Genomic DNA, 14,075 nt, shown 5'->3' on the forward strand with positions numbered 1-14,075 from the left:
CATTTCAAAGGGAATTAATTTATCAATAAAACATTCAGATCCGTATGAAAAAAAAAATAAGTTGACAACTGGTACCAATTGCTGCCGAACGTCTTACTATAAATTATTGGAATATTAAAATTGGTAACTCAAAAAACAGTTTTAATTTAACCACACGCTATTTAAGACACTCCGTAAATCGCTATAGTATACACAATAAAATATTTGAATTTCTACAAATAGGACACACAAGATTTCCACACACACACGCTTGAGGTGTGTTGAGCGAGAAGGCACAAAAAGACACTCGGTGTGGATGATTTTTTTTTCTTCACTAATTCTAAAAGACTAGATTTTTCTTGTATTTTTTTGTTATAATAAAATATCTACAAGGGACGGGGGCTCTATAAAAATACCTTTTTTACACAATACCTAAAGGGAATCCAAGATCGAATCCAACAGTTCCAATTGACAATCGTCCCAGCCATTGTTGGAGACAAACGTGCAGAGTCCAGTAAGTTCTTCTTCACCAACAATAGGTGGAGCCACTGCTTCAGTAACTGGAGGGGCCTGGGGCATAGATGGTGGAATAGTCAATTCACATCTTAAAGAATAAATAATAATATATGGTGAAAACGTTGGCAACAATGCATAAATTGTTTATAAATAAGACTTACCCGGAATCATTTTCAAGCTTTCTAGGTTCGGGATAAGGTTCGTTTTCGTGCTTCACAAACGTTTCCAGACATATTTTCCTGTTATCTGTTGGCTTTAAATTGGTTTTTGTGGTATTCGGGTGGTTCCTTTTGCTTTTCATGCTGGCCCTGGCCGCTTCTTCCACGTTTTCTATATCGGTGGCACCACAAATCGAGATATTCGATAGAATATTGTGTTTTCTTTCGCTAGGTGCTGAACTAGGCCTATACCTGAAAATTATTTACATAAAAGCAGAGAATAAAAATTACTTTACGGTAGCTACCTCTTATTTTTTTTCTGTTGTTTTCCATTCGATTTTGAAGGTGGTTGGGTGCCGTTTTTCGGTGTCCTCACTGTAAGTGAGGATCGCCTCTTTGCACGTCTCGACTCCTCCAGCCGTTCTAAGTCTAACCTCCAAAATCCTCCTTTTCCTGGTTCTTCTTTTGATCGGGCTTGTTTTACAAAGCATTTATTGAGGGACAAGTTGTGTCTTATCGAATTCTGAAATTGAACATATTTTTAAAGGCAAACTCTGCATTTTATAAATTATATATTCGAGCCAATGCAGTCAAATAAAATAAAAGAAATTAAGATTATTGGGGAATTTATTGCATAATATTGTAACAATATTGACAACACCGTCAAACTGGACTCTTTTCAAATGGAACCACAAATAGCCAACTTTTTAGCTAGTAGCCTTTTTAATCTGTGATGGAACTTGGAACTGTAGGCATTGTGCTACCACTATAAAACTTAACTTAAGCACGTGCGGCTGGCAGGGTCGCCATATAATATTCTTTGTTTGGGGACATTAAGAATATATTGTTCGAATGGAACGTACTCAAATTAAAACACATTCTCTACTAAAACCAAAACTATATTCTTTTCATTCAAGTATAATAACCTCTTGTTCGATAGCTAACTTGCTTACGCTATCATAATTAATCGACCTACTTATAGGCTAGAGGCAATAACCTTACATTAACACTTATTTCCTTTATGATTTCGCATAGAAACAATAAGCCATCGCAGAATTTTTAAAAACTACTTTTAAGGGTCTTTAACCTAATGCATACTTGTAACATTTATTGCATAATATTGTAACAATATTGACAACGCCGTCAATACCACCTGTTCTTCGTCATTCCGGAATGACACGAGATGCATGGAAGGTTAGCGAATCTTCCGGACAATATTCTGCCGAGTATATAAGGGGTCGCTCACCACTGGGAAGCTAGTTGACAATTCAGTACAGTGCACTTCGGGATATTGGCGCGATATTTAAATCAGACATAAACAGTAGTAAATAAATATTTCTAGAAGTCGCTAGTCGTAAGTAATCGTGTTTATTAGTGTAAGTGTGTAAATAAAGCAGTTGACTATTTTCGTGCATTGATTGATTTATTTGACACTTAATGATTAGTAAAAAGCTACATTGGTGTCAGGTGTGGGGTGTAAATTTAACATCAGTCAACTGGCCAGGCTCGTGTCCGGCAAGTGGTTCCAAGAGAGGACACTCTTGAGGAATCAATAGGTCAAGCGCATGATTAGGGAGGCGATTGAGGACGTAGGCGCCATGAGCGCAGAAAAAAACAGGTCACATAAAAAAACACCCTTCAGAAGGCGCTAGCTCCACTCCCGTTAAACTAAGGAAGATCGATGCAAAGAGGCGACCGTCGACCTGTATTCAGCAAGTCGTAGCAATAAGACCCTGTACAAGTGTGAGAGCTGCAAGCTGTCAGAGGGAAGAGGAAAAAGATGCAGTTGTAGTAAGTTGTTAAGTACCACCAGCGTCCATGATGACTTTGCAAATTTGGGATCTTATAAGAGAGGAGGAAGAAAATCCTGATATCCAGATAGTCCTAACCTAGATAAAGAAAGGGACGAAGCCAACTTGGGAGGAAGTTCTCAAGTATTCTCCCAATGTTAAGTCAGCAAAGAGGAAAGAAGGCAAGTCGTTGTGCCGAAATATTGGATTTCGGAGTTGTTAAATGAAATCCATGCCGGTGTATTAGAAGGATACCTTGGAGTAACCAAGAAGACTGGAGGAAGGAAAGATATCTCCTATGCTTGCCCCATGCCCCATAATCTCGCACGCGTCTCATCATCTGTCTCTTTCCCTCCCTCGTTTCTTTGTTACCAGTGCTACGTTAGTGAGCTGCGTAGAAGAATGGATGTCATTTATAATCAAGTGCGCATTTCCATTCAAGATGCCAGTGATCGGATGAAGGACGTATATGATGTCAATGCCAAAGACTAACGTGATAAGTCAAGTGACTTGATTTGGCTATATTAGGGTCATATATAGAGATGAAAGGGTTGGCCATCGAAACTTCAAACATCTTGGAATGGGCTATAAAAAGTGCTAGAAGTTAACAATGATGTTTTTTACCGAATACGACCAAAAGCCACCGATCAGTAAAGCTCGAGTCATTCACTTTAATCGACTGGTTCCTTATTGTGGAAACTATGAAGTCTGGAAAAAATTCAAGAGCTGCGTGGGTCTAATCCCAGATCCGGGCAAGTAGTTAAGATAACCAAGGATGAGACTGGTAGAAAGATTTTCCATCTAGTTACCAGACAGAGGCCAACTTAGAAGAACGTTTTCTAAAGAAGGATTGCCAAGGATCTGAGAGGCCTAGCAATTCCATCGCAAGCAAACTCGATAACCTGAACTGGAGGATAATTTGCAGCATGTTAGAAATAGTCTTCAAGTCTACAGGCATGCTTCAGTTCTGATGTGCTCCCCAACGTCGTTCTCTGGAAAAAACCGTTGATGGTTATTTCTACAAGAGGCCCAGTTGCAAGATAGGAGCCTTCTGCCGATATCGACATCTATCATCTTTGGAAGCATTTCGGGTTAAAATCAGCACTGTAACGATATCAAGAATAATCGACAGTCTGAGCCTTTGCCTTATCAAACGCAACTCATTGACTGGCAACGACGTGCTGCACAGCGCCTTGAAACAGATGAATTTCTTTGGGCTTAACTTGAGTCCGAGTCTCGTAGCCTCAGGAACACTTCTAGATTTTTCTAGGTATCACGTTAAATTGCCATAATCTAGCATCCACCGTGAAAGCCGTCTCTTCCTGATCTTCAAAGGCCAACTCAACTTGCCACTATTCACTTTTTAAGGCTAAATTGAAAAAGATCTTCGATCCAGCCAGATTACTTTTGTATCAATGCATTTTTTAATATCTTTAATCAATGCGAAGAAGAGGATAGCTGTCCTTTTTAGTTACCTTATTCAAGTTTCGGTAATCTACGCAGAACCGGGTCAAGTCGTTATTTTTATTTACCAGTACCACCGATTTATTTCGAACTAAATCCTGTCCTCTATTATAAAAAAAATCTTTTTTTAAATTCCTCCTTGTTTTCTAAAATCTTTTTTCTAATCTGGCACAATTTTCTTTTAACTCACTTTTTAAATTGGCATTATTTTTCAGAATCTTTTTCTCTAACCTGGAATAATTCTCCCTTAGTGTAGCACAGTTTTCTTCTAATTTTAAAGTAATTTTAGCTTCCAGATTGACAGAATTTTTTTGCAATTTCACTTCCAGGTTGGCGGAATTTTCTAGTAATTCTTTTTTCAATGATTGTTTTGCTGTTGATATAGAACAGACAGGACAAAGAGTAGGCTACAAGAATACCGTAGCCTTGCTAGGAAATTTAAAGACACAACTGTTAAAGAAACCAAATCTGCTTTTGCTACCGAACTTCTGACAACAGAGCTTAGTTTTACGGTTCTTGAAAATGAATCTGTTTTCATCAGTGCCACAAGAGTAGAAAGCTGGACCAAATCTCATTCAAACTTGCGTGAATGATGTTTTTACCTTCGAACCGAGACTCGTCTTGAATAACCTTACTTAGTTTCACGCTTTTTTTTTCCTAAATCATATACCAAGCTTCGATAGCGCAACAATATAATTAATAAGCAAATATAGAAACTGTGAATTCAAACCACATGATTCAGTTTGTAGGTTTAATATAAATGTTTATAGTTATTCAGCTAACATTTTTAATTTTTAATATTTGTATAATCTTGCATTTTATATTTTAGGTCTAATGATCCTTAATGCTTTAAGAAAAACATGCTACCTATAATTTATTTCATTATATAGCTTTTGAGACCGAGACATTTTTTCGTTTTTTTTGTAAATCGTATTAAGGTCTCTGTGAGTAAAATGGAAGAATTATTTCAAATTGAAAGTAAATATCTGGAACATATAAGAACAAAACTTTAAATTCTTAAGGATGCAAGATACTTGTTCCTATAATCCAGAAATATTGGTTTCAAACTCCCAGGAAGATAGTTAATGTGACTTCAAAAATGTTCCACAAAAGTCTGAAACATAATAAAAAATGACAGAAAATGCCTAGAAAATTTAAAAAAATTACTTCACATAATGGATCAGGCTTCCCAAGAACGTCGGATTGGAAATAATAAAAATAAAATACCTGCTTGTACTTACTTGCCAGCTTGGGTGGGCTTTCCTGTAATACAAAAAGTTCTCCCTAATCCAATGGTAGATGGCGTTCAGCGTCATTCTGTTTCCATTTCTGCCCATCGCGATACAAATCAAAGTGGCATAAGAAAATGGCGGTTTTTTGTCGCCGTTTTTCTTATAGTACGTGATGTCGATGGTTAAATCGGCAGGTCGGGGTGGCGGATCTTTTTTCGCAGATAGATCTCGTAACTTTGTGGCTCGTGGTTTTGGTGACACTGGAGGTGTTGGCAAGTTCGGCACTACAGAGAAATGACGATATGAATAAATAAATAAATGTAGCCCTTATTACTTATTTAATATATATATTTATAAAAAAAAATTAAGCAGAGTAAGTATAATACAAATAGCGAAGTCTAGTTATATACTGCTCTACTCAAACATGCAACAAACCAAAAATATAATGAGCAGTCAATAAAAAAGTAGCCAAGCATAAAGTAAATACAAGCATAAGGATAACCATTGAAACCACTATTGACTACAAAATAAAGTAATTAAATAATAAAGATTACTTAAATATTATAAGCATATGGGGCATAGAAACTAATATAATTAAACAATTAAACTAAAACTTGACGTTTCTCGATTAGATGTCTAATACCGTTTAGTTTGAAAATTGACGAGACATCGTGGAAAATTGTGATTTAATCTTTCAATTACAAGATCTACCAAAGAGCAGCATTTAATCGGAGTATTAGATGAATTTCTTACCTAATTTTTTTTTGAGTTGGTGGTCAAATTCTGTTTTTATTGTCTTGTAAGTAAACAAGTAATTATTTAGGTATTTACCTAAGGAATTATAATAATAAAGTTTTATTGTTACGTTATCTATCATCCGACGCTCTGGTTGAGATTAAGGCTATAGTCAATGGTTATTACGATCATGGATATAGAAGATGAGATATTAATCTATTCTATTAATTATTATATTATTCTATTATCTATTCTATTAATTCTATATCTATTAATATATTATGGAATTCCACATAGAAATTATAAGAGAAGTGAATATTTTACTAATAAAATTAGTTTGTGGCTGGCTACTTATTATTTAGCAAATATTAGAATGAAATCCTTTTACTGTATTTTTGTTCAAAATCTGTGACTGTAGTTAAATATGTTTCTTTTTTATGTTCTGGCAATATTTTTTCCTTTTTTTATTTTCATACAACTTAGCTGCTTCTGAATTCCCGACAAAGACCATAAAGCAACAGACTCACAGGCACAATATAATAGGAATCCAAACTTGTAATCTTACACTTGTAATTTTTCCGTAACAGAACAATCTTGTAATTACCTGTGCGGCTCTAGTAATTACGGAAGATTTTTTACATATGTAGACGTATTCTGTAACACAACTTCAGCACTTGTATATTTGTGTTAAAGTATTTCCCACAATTGTAAATAATGTTCTACCCATTTATATCAGTGGGTAAATTCGGTAAACGCAGTATTTTAATATCAACTTTCTCACTGTGAACATTAGTTTTCATTCTCGGTATGTGGTCAAGTGACTCGGAAAGTGACAATGAAGGTGCCCCCCACAGGGAATACCGATTCAACATAAGAACAGACTTTAATTTTTTTAGCGATGGCGAGTTCAAGGAAAGGTTCCGTCTTAACAGACAGCAATGTCAAAGTCTTGTTCGGGATATTGGAGCCGCGCTAAATAATAACACAATTCGGTGGTACGGATTGACTCCACAGCAGAAGATATTAATTGCTCTACATTGGCTAGGAAATGGAGGTCAGTATCATGGCGTTTGCGATATGCATGGAGTTTCAAAAATGACTGTGTGCCGATGCGTACCTGACGCTGTTAATGCGGTAAATGATATAAAATTTGACGAAATCGTGTCATGGCCACATAATACATTGGATATTATTCAAAGATTTCATGGCATCGGCGGTTTTCCCGAAGTATGTGGTGCTGTCGATGGAACACTGATAAATATAGATGCCCCGACTATAAACGAGCCAGCCTTTGTAGATCGCCATGGTAAAAATTCAATTAATTGCATGGCTGTTTGTGGTCCTGACCTAAAATTTTATTATGTTAGTGCTAACTGGCCCGGTAGCGTTCATGACGCAAGAGTACTTCGTAACAGTAATTTATTTCGAAGAATGGAAAATGGTTGGAGACCCCATCATAATTCGGTGATTCTGGGAGACTCAGCTTATCCGATAAACAATGGTTGATTCCACCAACATATGAAAATCCACTAAATCAAGCCTAACAGGATTTCAACAGAGCTCACAAACGAACAAGAAGAGTAATAGAAAATGCGATTGGGATTTTAAAAGAAAAATTTCCTTGTTTGAACTACCTACGCGTGAGCCCTGTTTTTGCTGGAAATGTTTTCAAATGCTGTTTTTTTTTTTTTTATAGTAAACACAAGCACAAGAGGAAAGTCCTATGTCACTCTTGGAGTGGTGCTTGCGCGAAGATATTTGTGGGCATTTATCTTGAATCGCTGTAGGTTGTATGCGTCGGGAAATATGTGAGATGGAAGCCCGTTCCACAAAGAAGATGTTCTCCAGATGAATGGGTCCCGAAACAGCGACGTCCTTGGGGTAGGCAGGTGGACTCGATGTTGATGAGCCGCAACTGCTAGACGCGTCCTTGTTGCCGGAACAGCCCTGGGTGGAATCAGGCCTGCCAGCTCAGAGGAGCACTTACCGTGATAATAACGGTATAATAAACAGAGATCAGCCACCTTTCTCCTGTGCTCCAGACTATCCAGACTCTTTGTCAGTTCTGGTTTGTCGATAAGACGAATAGCTCTCTTCTGTATAGAATCCAGCAGGTTTAAACTATGCTTGGGTGCAGAGCTCCAGACATGCAAGCAATACTCGAGGGAAGGGCGTATTTAAGCCTTATAAAGAGTCAGCAGCTGTTCTGGTGTATACAGCTTTTTCGTTTTGAAAAGCACTCCGAGTTTTTTGGAAGCCGCCCTGGCGACCACCTTACCGAGGTGGTCCGAGTACCACTTTATGCAACATTTCAAAAGGTGACGAAGGTGAAGAGTTATCAGACAATGAAGAAAATTATGAACATCTCGATGACAATCACCCTGTTGGAGCGCAAGCTAGATTAGGCGAACTGATTAATTATTTTAACAGAAACAACACACTCTAGTAGTAAAATATGTATATAGGGTGCTCTAAAATTTATTAAAAATGTGTTTCATTTCTATACTAAAGTTCAAAAATATACATATCTACAAAATAAAGACGAAAATATTTATTTCATTTATTAACAACTTTTATTAACGAAGGATTTAAACTATAGGTACTAGATAAATTATTATAAAGATAAATAAGTCTTGCCGTTTTCTGATTGGAAGTTATTTTGGAACTGCAAGGTAAATTCAGAAAACGGTAACCCGAGGTCCTTTTCTAATTTTAATATTTCCAGCTTGGTTTTATAGTTTTGTAATTTTATATGTTTAATTTGTAGTTTCAGCTTTTCATTTTTATTGTCACTTTCACCCGTGCTTTCGACAAGTTTTCTCTTTCCTACAATTGAAAAGTGGAAATTAGAAATTGATAGATGGATGGATTGGAAATGGATTTGTTATAAAATTTTGCATTTTGCTGTACTTTTTATTTCAAAAGACACATAAAACCCATATACTAGTCTATACGAGTTGATAATAACGAATGACTTACTGGCTTTCCTTGAAGTAGATGGTCCACATTCATGTCCGCTTGGGTGGACAGTCTAATTTGGTACAGGCGTTTCTGTTGACTGAGTCTGGGCTACCTCGAACGACTCAGAGACTCCAAGTCTCCAACAATATCCAAAATCATCTTATCTATTTCCGTTAACATGCCTTTCCCACCAGTCCCTGTTTTTTTCGCGTTGTCTATTTTAAGCTAAAATGCGAAATGGTATATTATGTCATTGTGTATATTTTATCTATAATGGGTTTAGTACCTAATGTCAAAATTACTTGTAAATAAATTATGTTGATTGCTCAATAACGAAAGACTCACCATTGCAGATTTCTTCAAATTCTGCCAGACAGTATCTCTTACATAGGTCCAATCCTTCTCTACTGAAACTAAGCATATACTTTGGGCTACTTGGGCTATTTCCTTCCATTTCTCGACTTTGTCTTGCTTTTTAAGTCTATCTGAGAAATCACCAAATACAATTTCCTTGTTTTCTTTAATTTTTGTCAAAAACTGCATTTTTCTTTCGAAAATAATTTGTTTAGACGACATTTTTCCTAACCGAAATCAGCCTTCTCACCGTATCGCTTATACGAACGAACAAACTAACAAACAACCCATAACTTTTAATCCTAAACAGCTTAAACTCGTTTTAACAAGTCTGTTATACATATGTACGCGTAGTCCTACAATTGTAAAAAAATTACAATTGTAGTTGTTTCTGATGTGTTACTAAATTCATCACGACTTGTAGGTACGGTAAATTAATTGTAACTTGTATCAATTGTAGCGTTTGTGTTATAGGGCCCAGTGGTTCAAGAACTACCGGTGTTCATAAAGAATTTCTTCGGCCATAAAAAAACAGATTTCTTCAAAATTTAGTTAAATCTTCACGTACTTGAATACGCGAACCTTTTAATTTACTGCGATTGTTAATCAGAAGACATGTATGCATATTGTCGGTTTTGAATATGAAGGTTTGGTATTGATGCTTAATTTCATCTTAAACAAATTTAATATGCACGTTTCGAATGTGTTCATCTCTGCTGGTCGAAAGTCCAAATATACGAACGTTGAGTGAACCTAAAGATTGTCTTTCTTTTTATTCATTTTCACTTTTAAGAGTGTTAAATTTTTCTTCCAGGGACTTGACACATGACTCTAAGGCTCCGATTTTTTCTTTACATTTTTATCAATTGCCTCTAAGACTTTGGAATTGCCTCGTTTAACTTCTCCCTGTCTCTGTCTGAGCTTGTCAACACCATGACGATCAGCTGGTATATCAAAAAGTCAAAGTTAAAGCAGCCTTGCATATATTTAAATAACTTATGTATGATTTAACTTGACTAATGCAATTGTTTAATATTGAATTTACGTTTTACTTAAAGTATAAAGAAACGAATTTAATTGTGAATTAATACAAAAAACGCAAAAATGAGGATGAGACATAAGCATACATAAGGATCATTCTTATTGATTAATAATCTTTGATGAGAAGAAACTAATAAGTAAACAATCTCTCAAATAAAATAGTTTTTGTCAGGAGGTGAAATATTTCCGAGGCACATTTAGGAAAAGATCTGATTCAGTATATTGCTGAAAGATTCACAGAATAATGCAATTATCGCTGTTCTTTGGTCTATGTTACTTTCTCTCTTATGTTTTAGTGGTTCTTAGATTTAAGCGGATAAAATTACCGCCAATCAGAAAAATATTGAGGTATTAAAAACCAAACATTATTAAGAGAGAATAATTAGCGTTATAGCATTAAAAATTGTATTTGATCAACGAGTTAGTTGAGAAAAATAGCTGACAGAAAGTGGGTTTGTGACTAAGAATGCTTTGGGAGTTATGGTATTAAAAATTCTAATTTTATCTGCCGTAGGAAGTTAGTTGGAAAAAAATACATGAAACGTACTCTATCTATGGGCTTATTTTGATTTTCAAGAAAGTTGTATGTTTATGGGGTTAGGAGTTCTATTAAAAATCTGACTTTATTACACGCTTTGTTAATTTTTTTTTTAAATGCCGGTGTGTTTACTTGTGTTAACTTTTAAAAAAGTTTTATGTTATTGAAGCTTGTAGTCATTGTATTAAATAATTGATTCAAACCGCGTTTTTAATCTGAATTCGATTCCTTGGTACTCCTATATATTAATATAAAAAATATGACATGAAAATATTCCAATAAATTTCAAAGTTCTGTCAAAAATGTCTGCTAATGAATAAAATGATGAATATTTTGGTACTCTTACACCTTGGTTGCTGAAGTTGCTCGATAGTTAAAATATTGAGTAATTTTTTCCCTAAAGGGACTAATGTGCTATCAGTGCAATAAATAAACGAAAAAAAAAGCAAAGCTACCTGACATAATGTTCGTATAATTTTGTAACCAGTTCAGACTGGTCAAATCCGTCTCGTTCTGTTCAATATCGCTATCACTCTTCGGACTTAACATTGTGCTGGTGCCTTGAAAATGATTATCAGAAAGATCTCGATGACTTAGCACCGACTGTGACGATTCCTCACTAAAAGCGAGGCTGTTTATCTCACTGTTTTGAGCATTGAGGTTCTCCTTCAGGTTTAACACGTAACTCGTGTTGTCTAGTATGTTTGACTCGTGAAAATCCGGGGCTATACTTGAGCAAAGAGTTTTTACATCGTTGATTTCGATAATACTGATATTCGAGGTGTTTTGTGTGGGTTCCAGTGATATTTCTATGCAATGATTTGAGCTGCTGAGGTTCTCCTGTTCTATGATGAAACTTTCGGTAGAAGTGGAGTGCTGATGCATGGTGTCCTCGTATGCTTGATACTGGTAGGATTGTTCTTGGTTTAGGTCGACGAATGTTGAATTAAGAGGGATGTTTTCTAAAATTTAGGGAATAATTATTGAATGGATTAATGTCATTTTTAGATTTGGCTTACCTATGCCTAGTGGATCGCTAATTTCTTCTACGGATAGGTCGAATCCATCATTTGGGACATTGATGACGTTGCTACTGGATTCAATTTCTACGCAGTTTTGGACGTCCGTTAGGAAATGGGTTTGTTTTAAGGAAAAGTCTGGAAAATTTATATAAAATTAAGACTAATGAATTTTAAGTTTTAAAGGACAATTTTCATACCTAATCTAAGCTCAAGTACCTTTAAGATGAGGTATCGAAGTATACTCGTTTTTCATGAATGAATTTCGTTTCAAGATGGCGGCTAGCCACCATTTTGAGAGTGGGAACTGTCATTTATTTGTTAAATGAATTTTAGCCGTGTATTAAAATAAAAAATTAAAATTTTGTACTTTTTTGCACAAGGTTAGATTAGGTGGTCAAGTATATATCAAATATTTCCTTTTTTTTTCAAGATGACACGCATTCGCCATTTTTAAATTTAGAACTGTTTTCTCAAGTGTTTGAGGCGTGGCTTGAGTAAGAAAATTAATTCCTTTGGCAACTCCGAAATGCAATTTGCTGTCTGCACATGTCATGAATATGTCATATTCTTACGTGAGATTATGTTAGTTACAGCCACATGTATGAAGCTTGTATGGTGAAAATCGGAATCGTCTGTCGGCCATCTTGCTTGGCAAAATTGACAGGGAGCTGACAGACAGTTGACCATGACTGATAGAACATCATTTGTCATTGTTAAACCATTTGAGTTTGTTTTTCATTTCAGTGAATGCAAGAGTGGGTTGAGTTTGCTATTTGTTTTAAGGCTGTTATTTTAAATTCATGACTTTTTTTCTAAAAATATCTCTTTCAATATTGGGAGTAATGTTTTAATTGATTTGCAGCAAGCAATTCCAGGTTTCCGGTAAGAAAATCTGATTTTATTAAGTTCCTTCAGGTCCCATTACAGAAGACCTTGAGCTATAGAATTTCTTCTGATCAATTCTCTCCACAGATTTTAATAATGCTGATACTGCTGGCTTTACACTACAATACATATTTGTTTTGTCTTTTTTTCACATGAATCATTTAGTAAATTGATTTAGAAGGTTTGCACTGCCTATTTTTTTATTTTATTTCATGCTTGTATCACACCACTGTGTTCACTGAGACGAGTTTCTTTTTATTTTATGTAAACATCTGTCCTTGAATTAAGTTTTTATTAATATTATAGCGTTGATTGAATATTTTGAATATTTAATATTTGAATACCCATATTCTCAATCAACGATTGTAGTTTGAAGATATGTTGTTAGTATTATAAGAGACCAACAAATATATATAATACTCTGTAAGTGATATTATGTTTATACTAAAAAGCTGTTTTTATTTTCAAAGAGTTTATTTTGTTTTGTAGATGGATATATTGTTTCTTTAGATAATACTCTGCTATAGAATTTTTAATTAATTTTGAAAATCTGTTTAATTTTTCTTTAGGAAACCGATACAAGTACATATTAAATAAGGATAATTCATCCTCTATTGAATCTATGTGTAAATAAAATAAGGATATTATTAATCTAATGGGAATGCCTTTAGATATGATGAGAAAATAGCACAAAAATGTTGACAACCTTTTCTAATATGTTTAAAAATTAGGGTAGTTCAGTGGTAACAAAATACTTCAAAACATTTTTCGATTAATTCTAATTTATATAATGTCTGTTATAATAAATCATTGTATATTATGTATATCATTTTAAAATTTTTTTTTCAGAAAAATTAAATAATGAATGTATTAAAGAAAAACATTGTTTTATTTTCATTTGTCCAATTGGTGATATGTTGTACAGGGTGTTCCATTAAGAATGTTCCTCGGCTATATCTCAGGCCCCAATATTCGTAGAGCGTTGAAAAAAAAATTAGTATAAAAGTGGCCCAAAAAAAATAGTTAGAAAATATTTTGAAGTTCATTGGTCAACTGCTAGAGGGCGTTCTAGCTATTTAAAAACTTTAAAGTCTATTTTTTCTAAAAAACCTTTAATAACTTGCATCCTAAGATATTATCGAAATAATCTACAAAGTATTCCTGACAAAAATGTTTTGACAACCATTTCTGTCAAATAAAGTGGTGGGGAGAGTTTCTATCTTAAATGAGAAAAATGGTAAGATAAGAAGTAAGCTTTGGCTTCACCGATTTTTTTAAAACAAATTTTATTTAAAAGCTCTTTTAATGCTTTATTTTTCTACCAAAAAGATATTATTGGAAAAATTTCCTAAAACCCGCTAGGGGGCGTCTACTTCTAACTTACGCTATTCGACTGATTA

The 14,075-nt window shown here is 34.7% G+C and overlaps 1 protein-coding gene across 2 annotated transcripts in view; it reads right to left on the reverse strand.

Moving 5' to 3' along the window:
* Positions 1-290: 290 nt before the first annotated feature.
* Positions 291-14,075, reverse strand: part of LOC126737212 (forkhead box protein P1-like) — a 40,122-nt gene continuing 26,337 nt past the window's right edge. For both annotated transcript variants that reach the window (XM_050441992.1, XM_050441994.1), the window contains 6 exons: positions 11,788-11,925; positions 11,224-11,730; positions 5,149-5,423; positions 959-1,176; positions 657-905; positions 291-583 (listed from right to left, as the gene is read on the reverse strand). In XM_050441992.1, the coding sequence (XP_050297949.1) occupies positions 412-583; positions 657-905; positions 959-1,176; positions 5,149-5,423; positions 11,224-11,730; positions 11,788-11,925 (1,559 nt within the window). In that variant the 3' untranslated portion in view covers positions 291-411. The remainder of the gene's footprint in view (positions 584-656; positions 906-958; positions 1,177-5,148; positions 5,424-11,223; positions 11,731-11,787; positions 11,926-14,075) is intronic.

The sequence above is a fragment of the Anthonomus grandis genome, chromosome 6 (genome assembly GCF_022605725.1).
Source record: "Anthonomus grandis grandis chromosome 6, icAntGran1.3, whole genome shotgun sequence".
Lineage (NCBI taxonomy): Eukaryota > Metazoa > Arthropoda > Insecta > Coleoptera > Curculionidae > Anthonomus > Anthonomus grandis.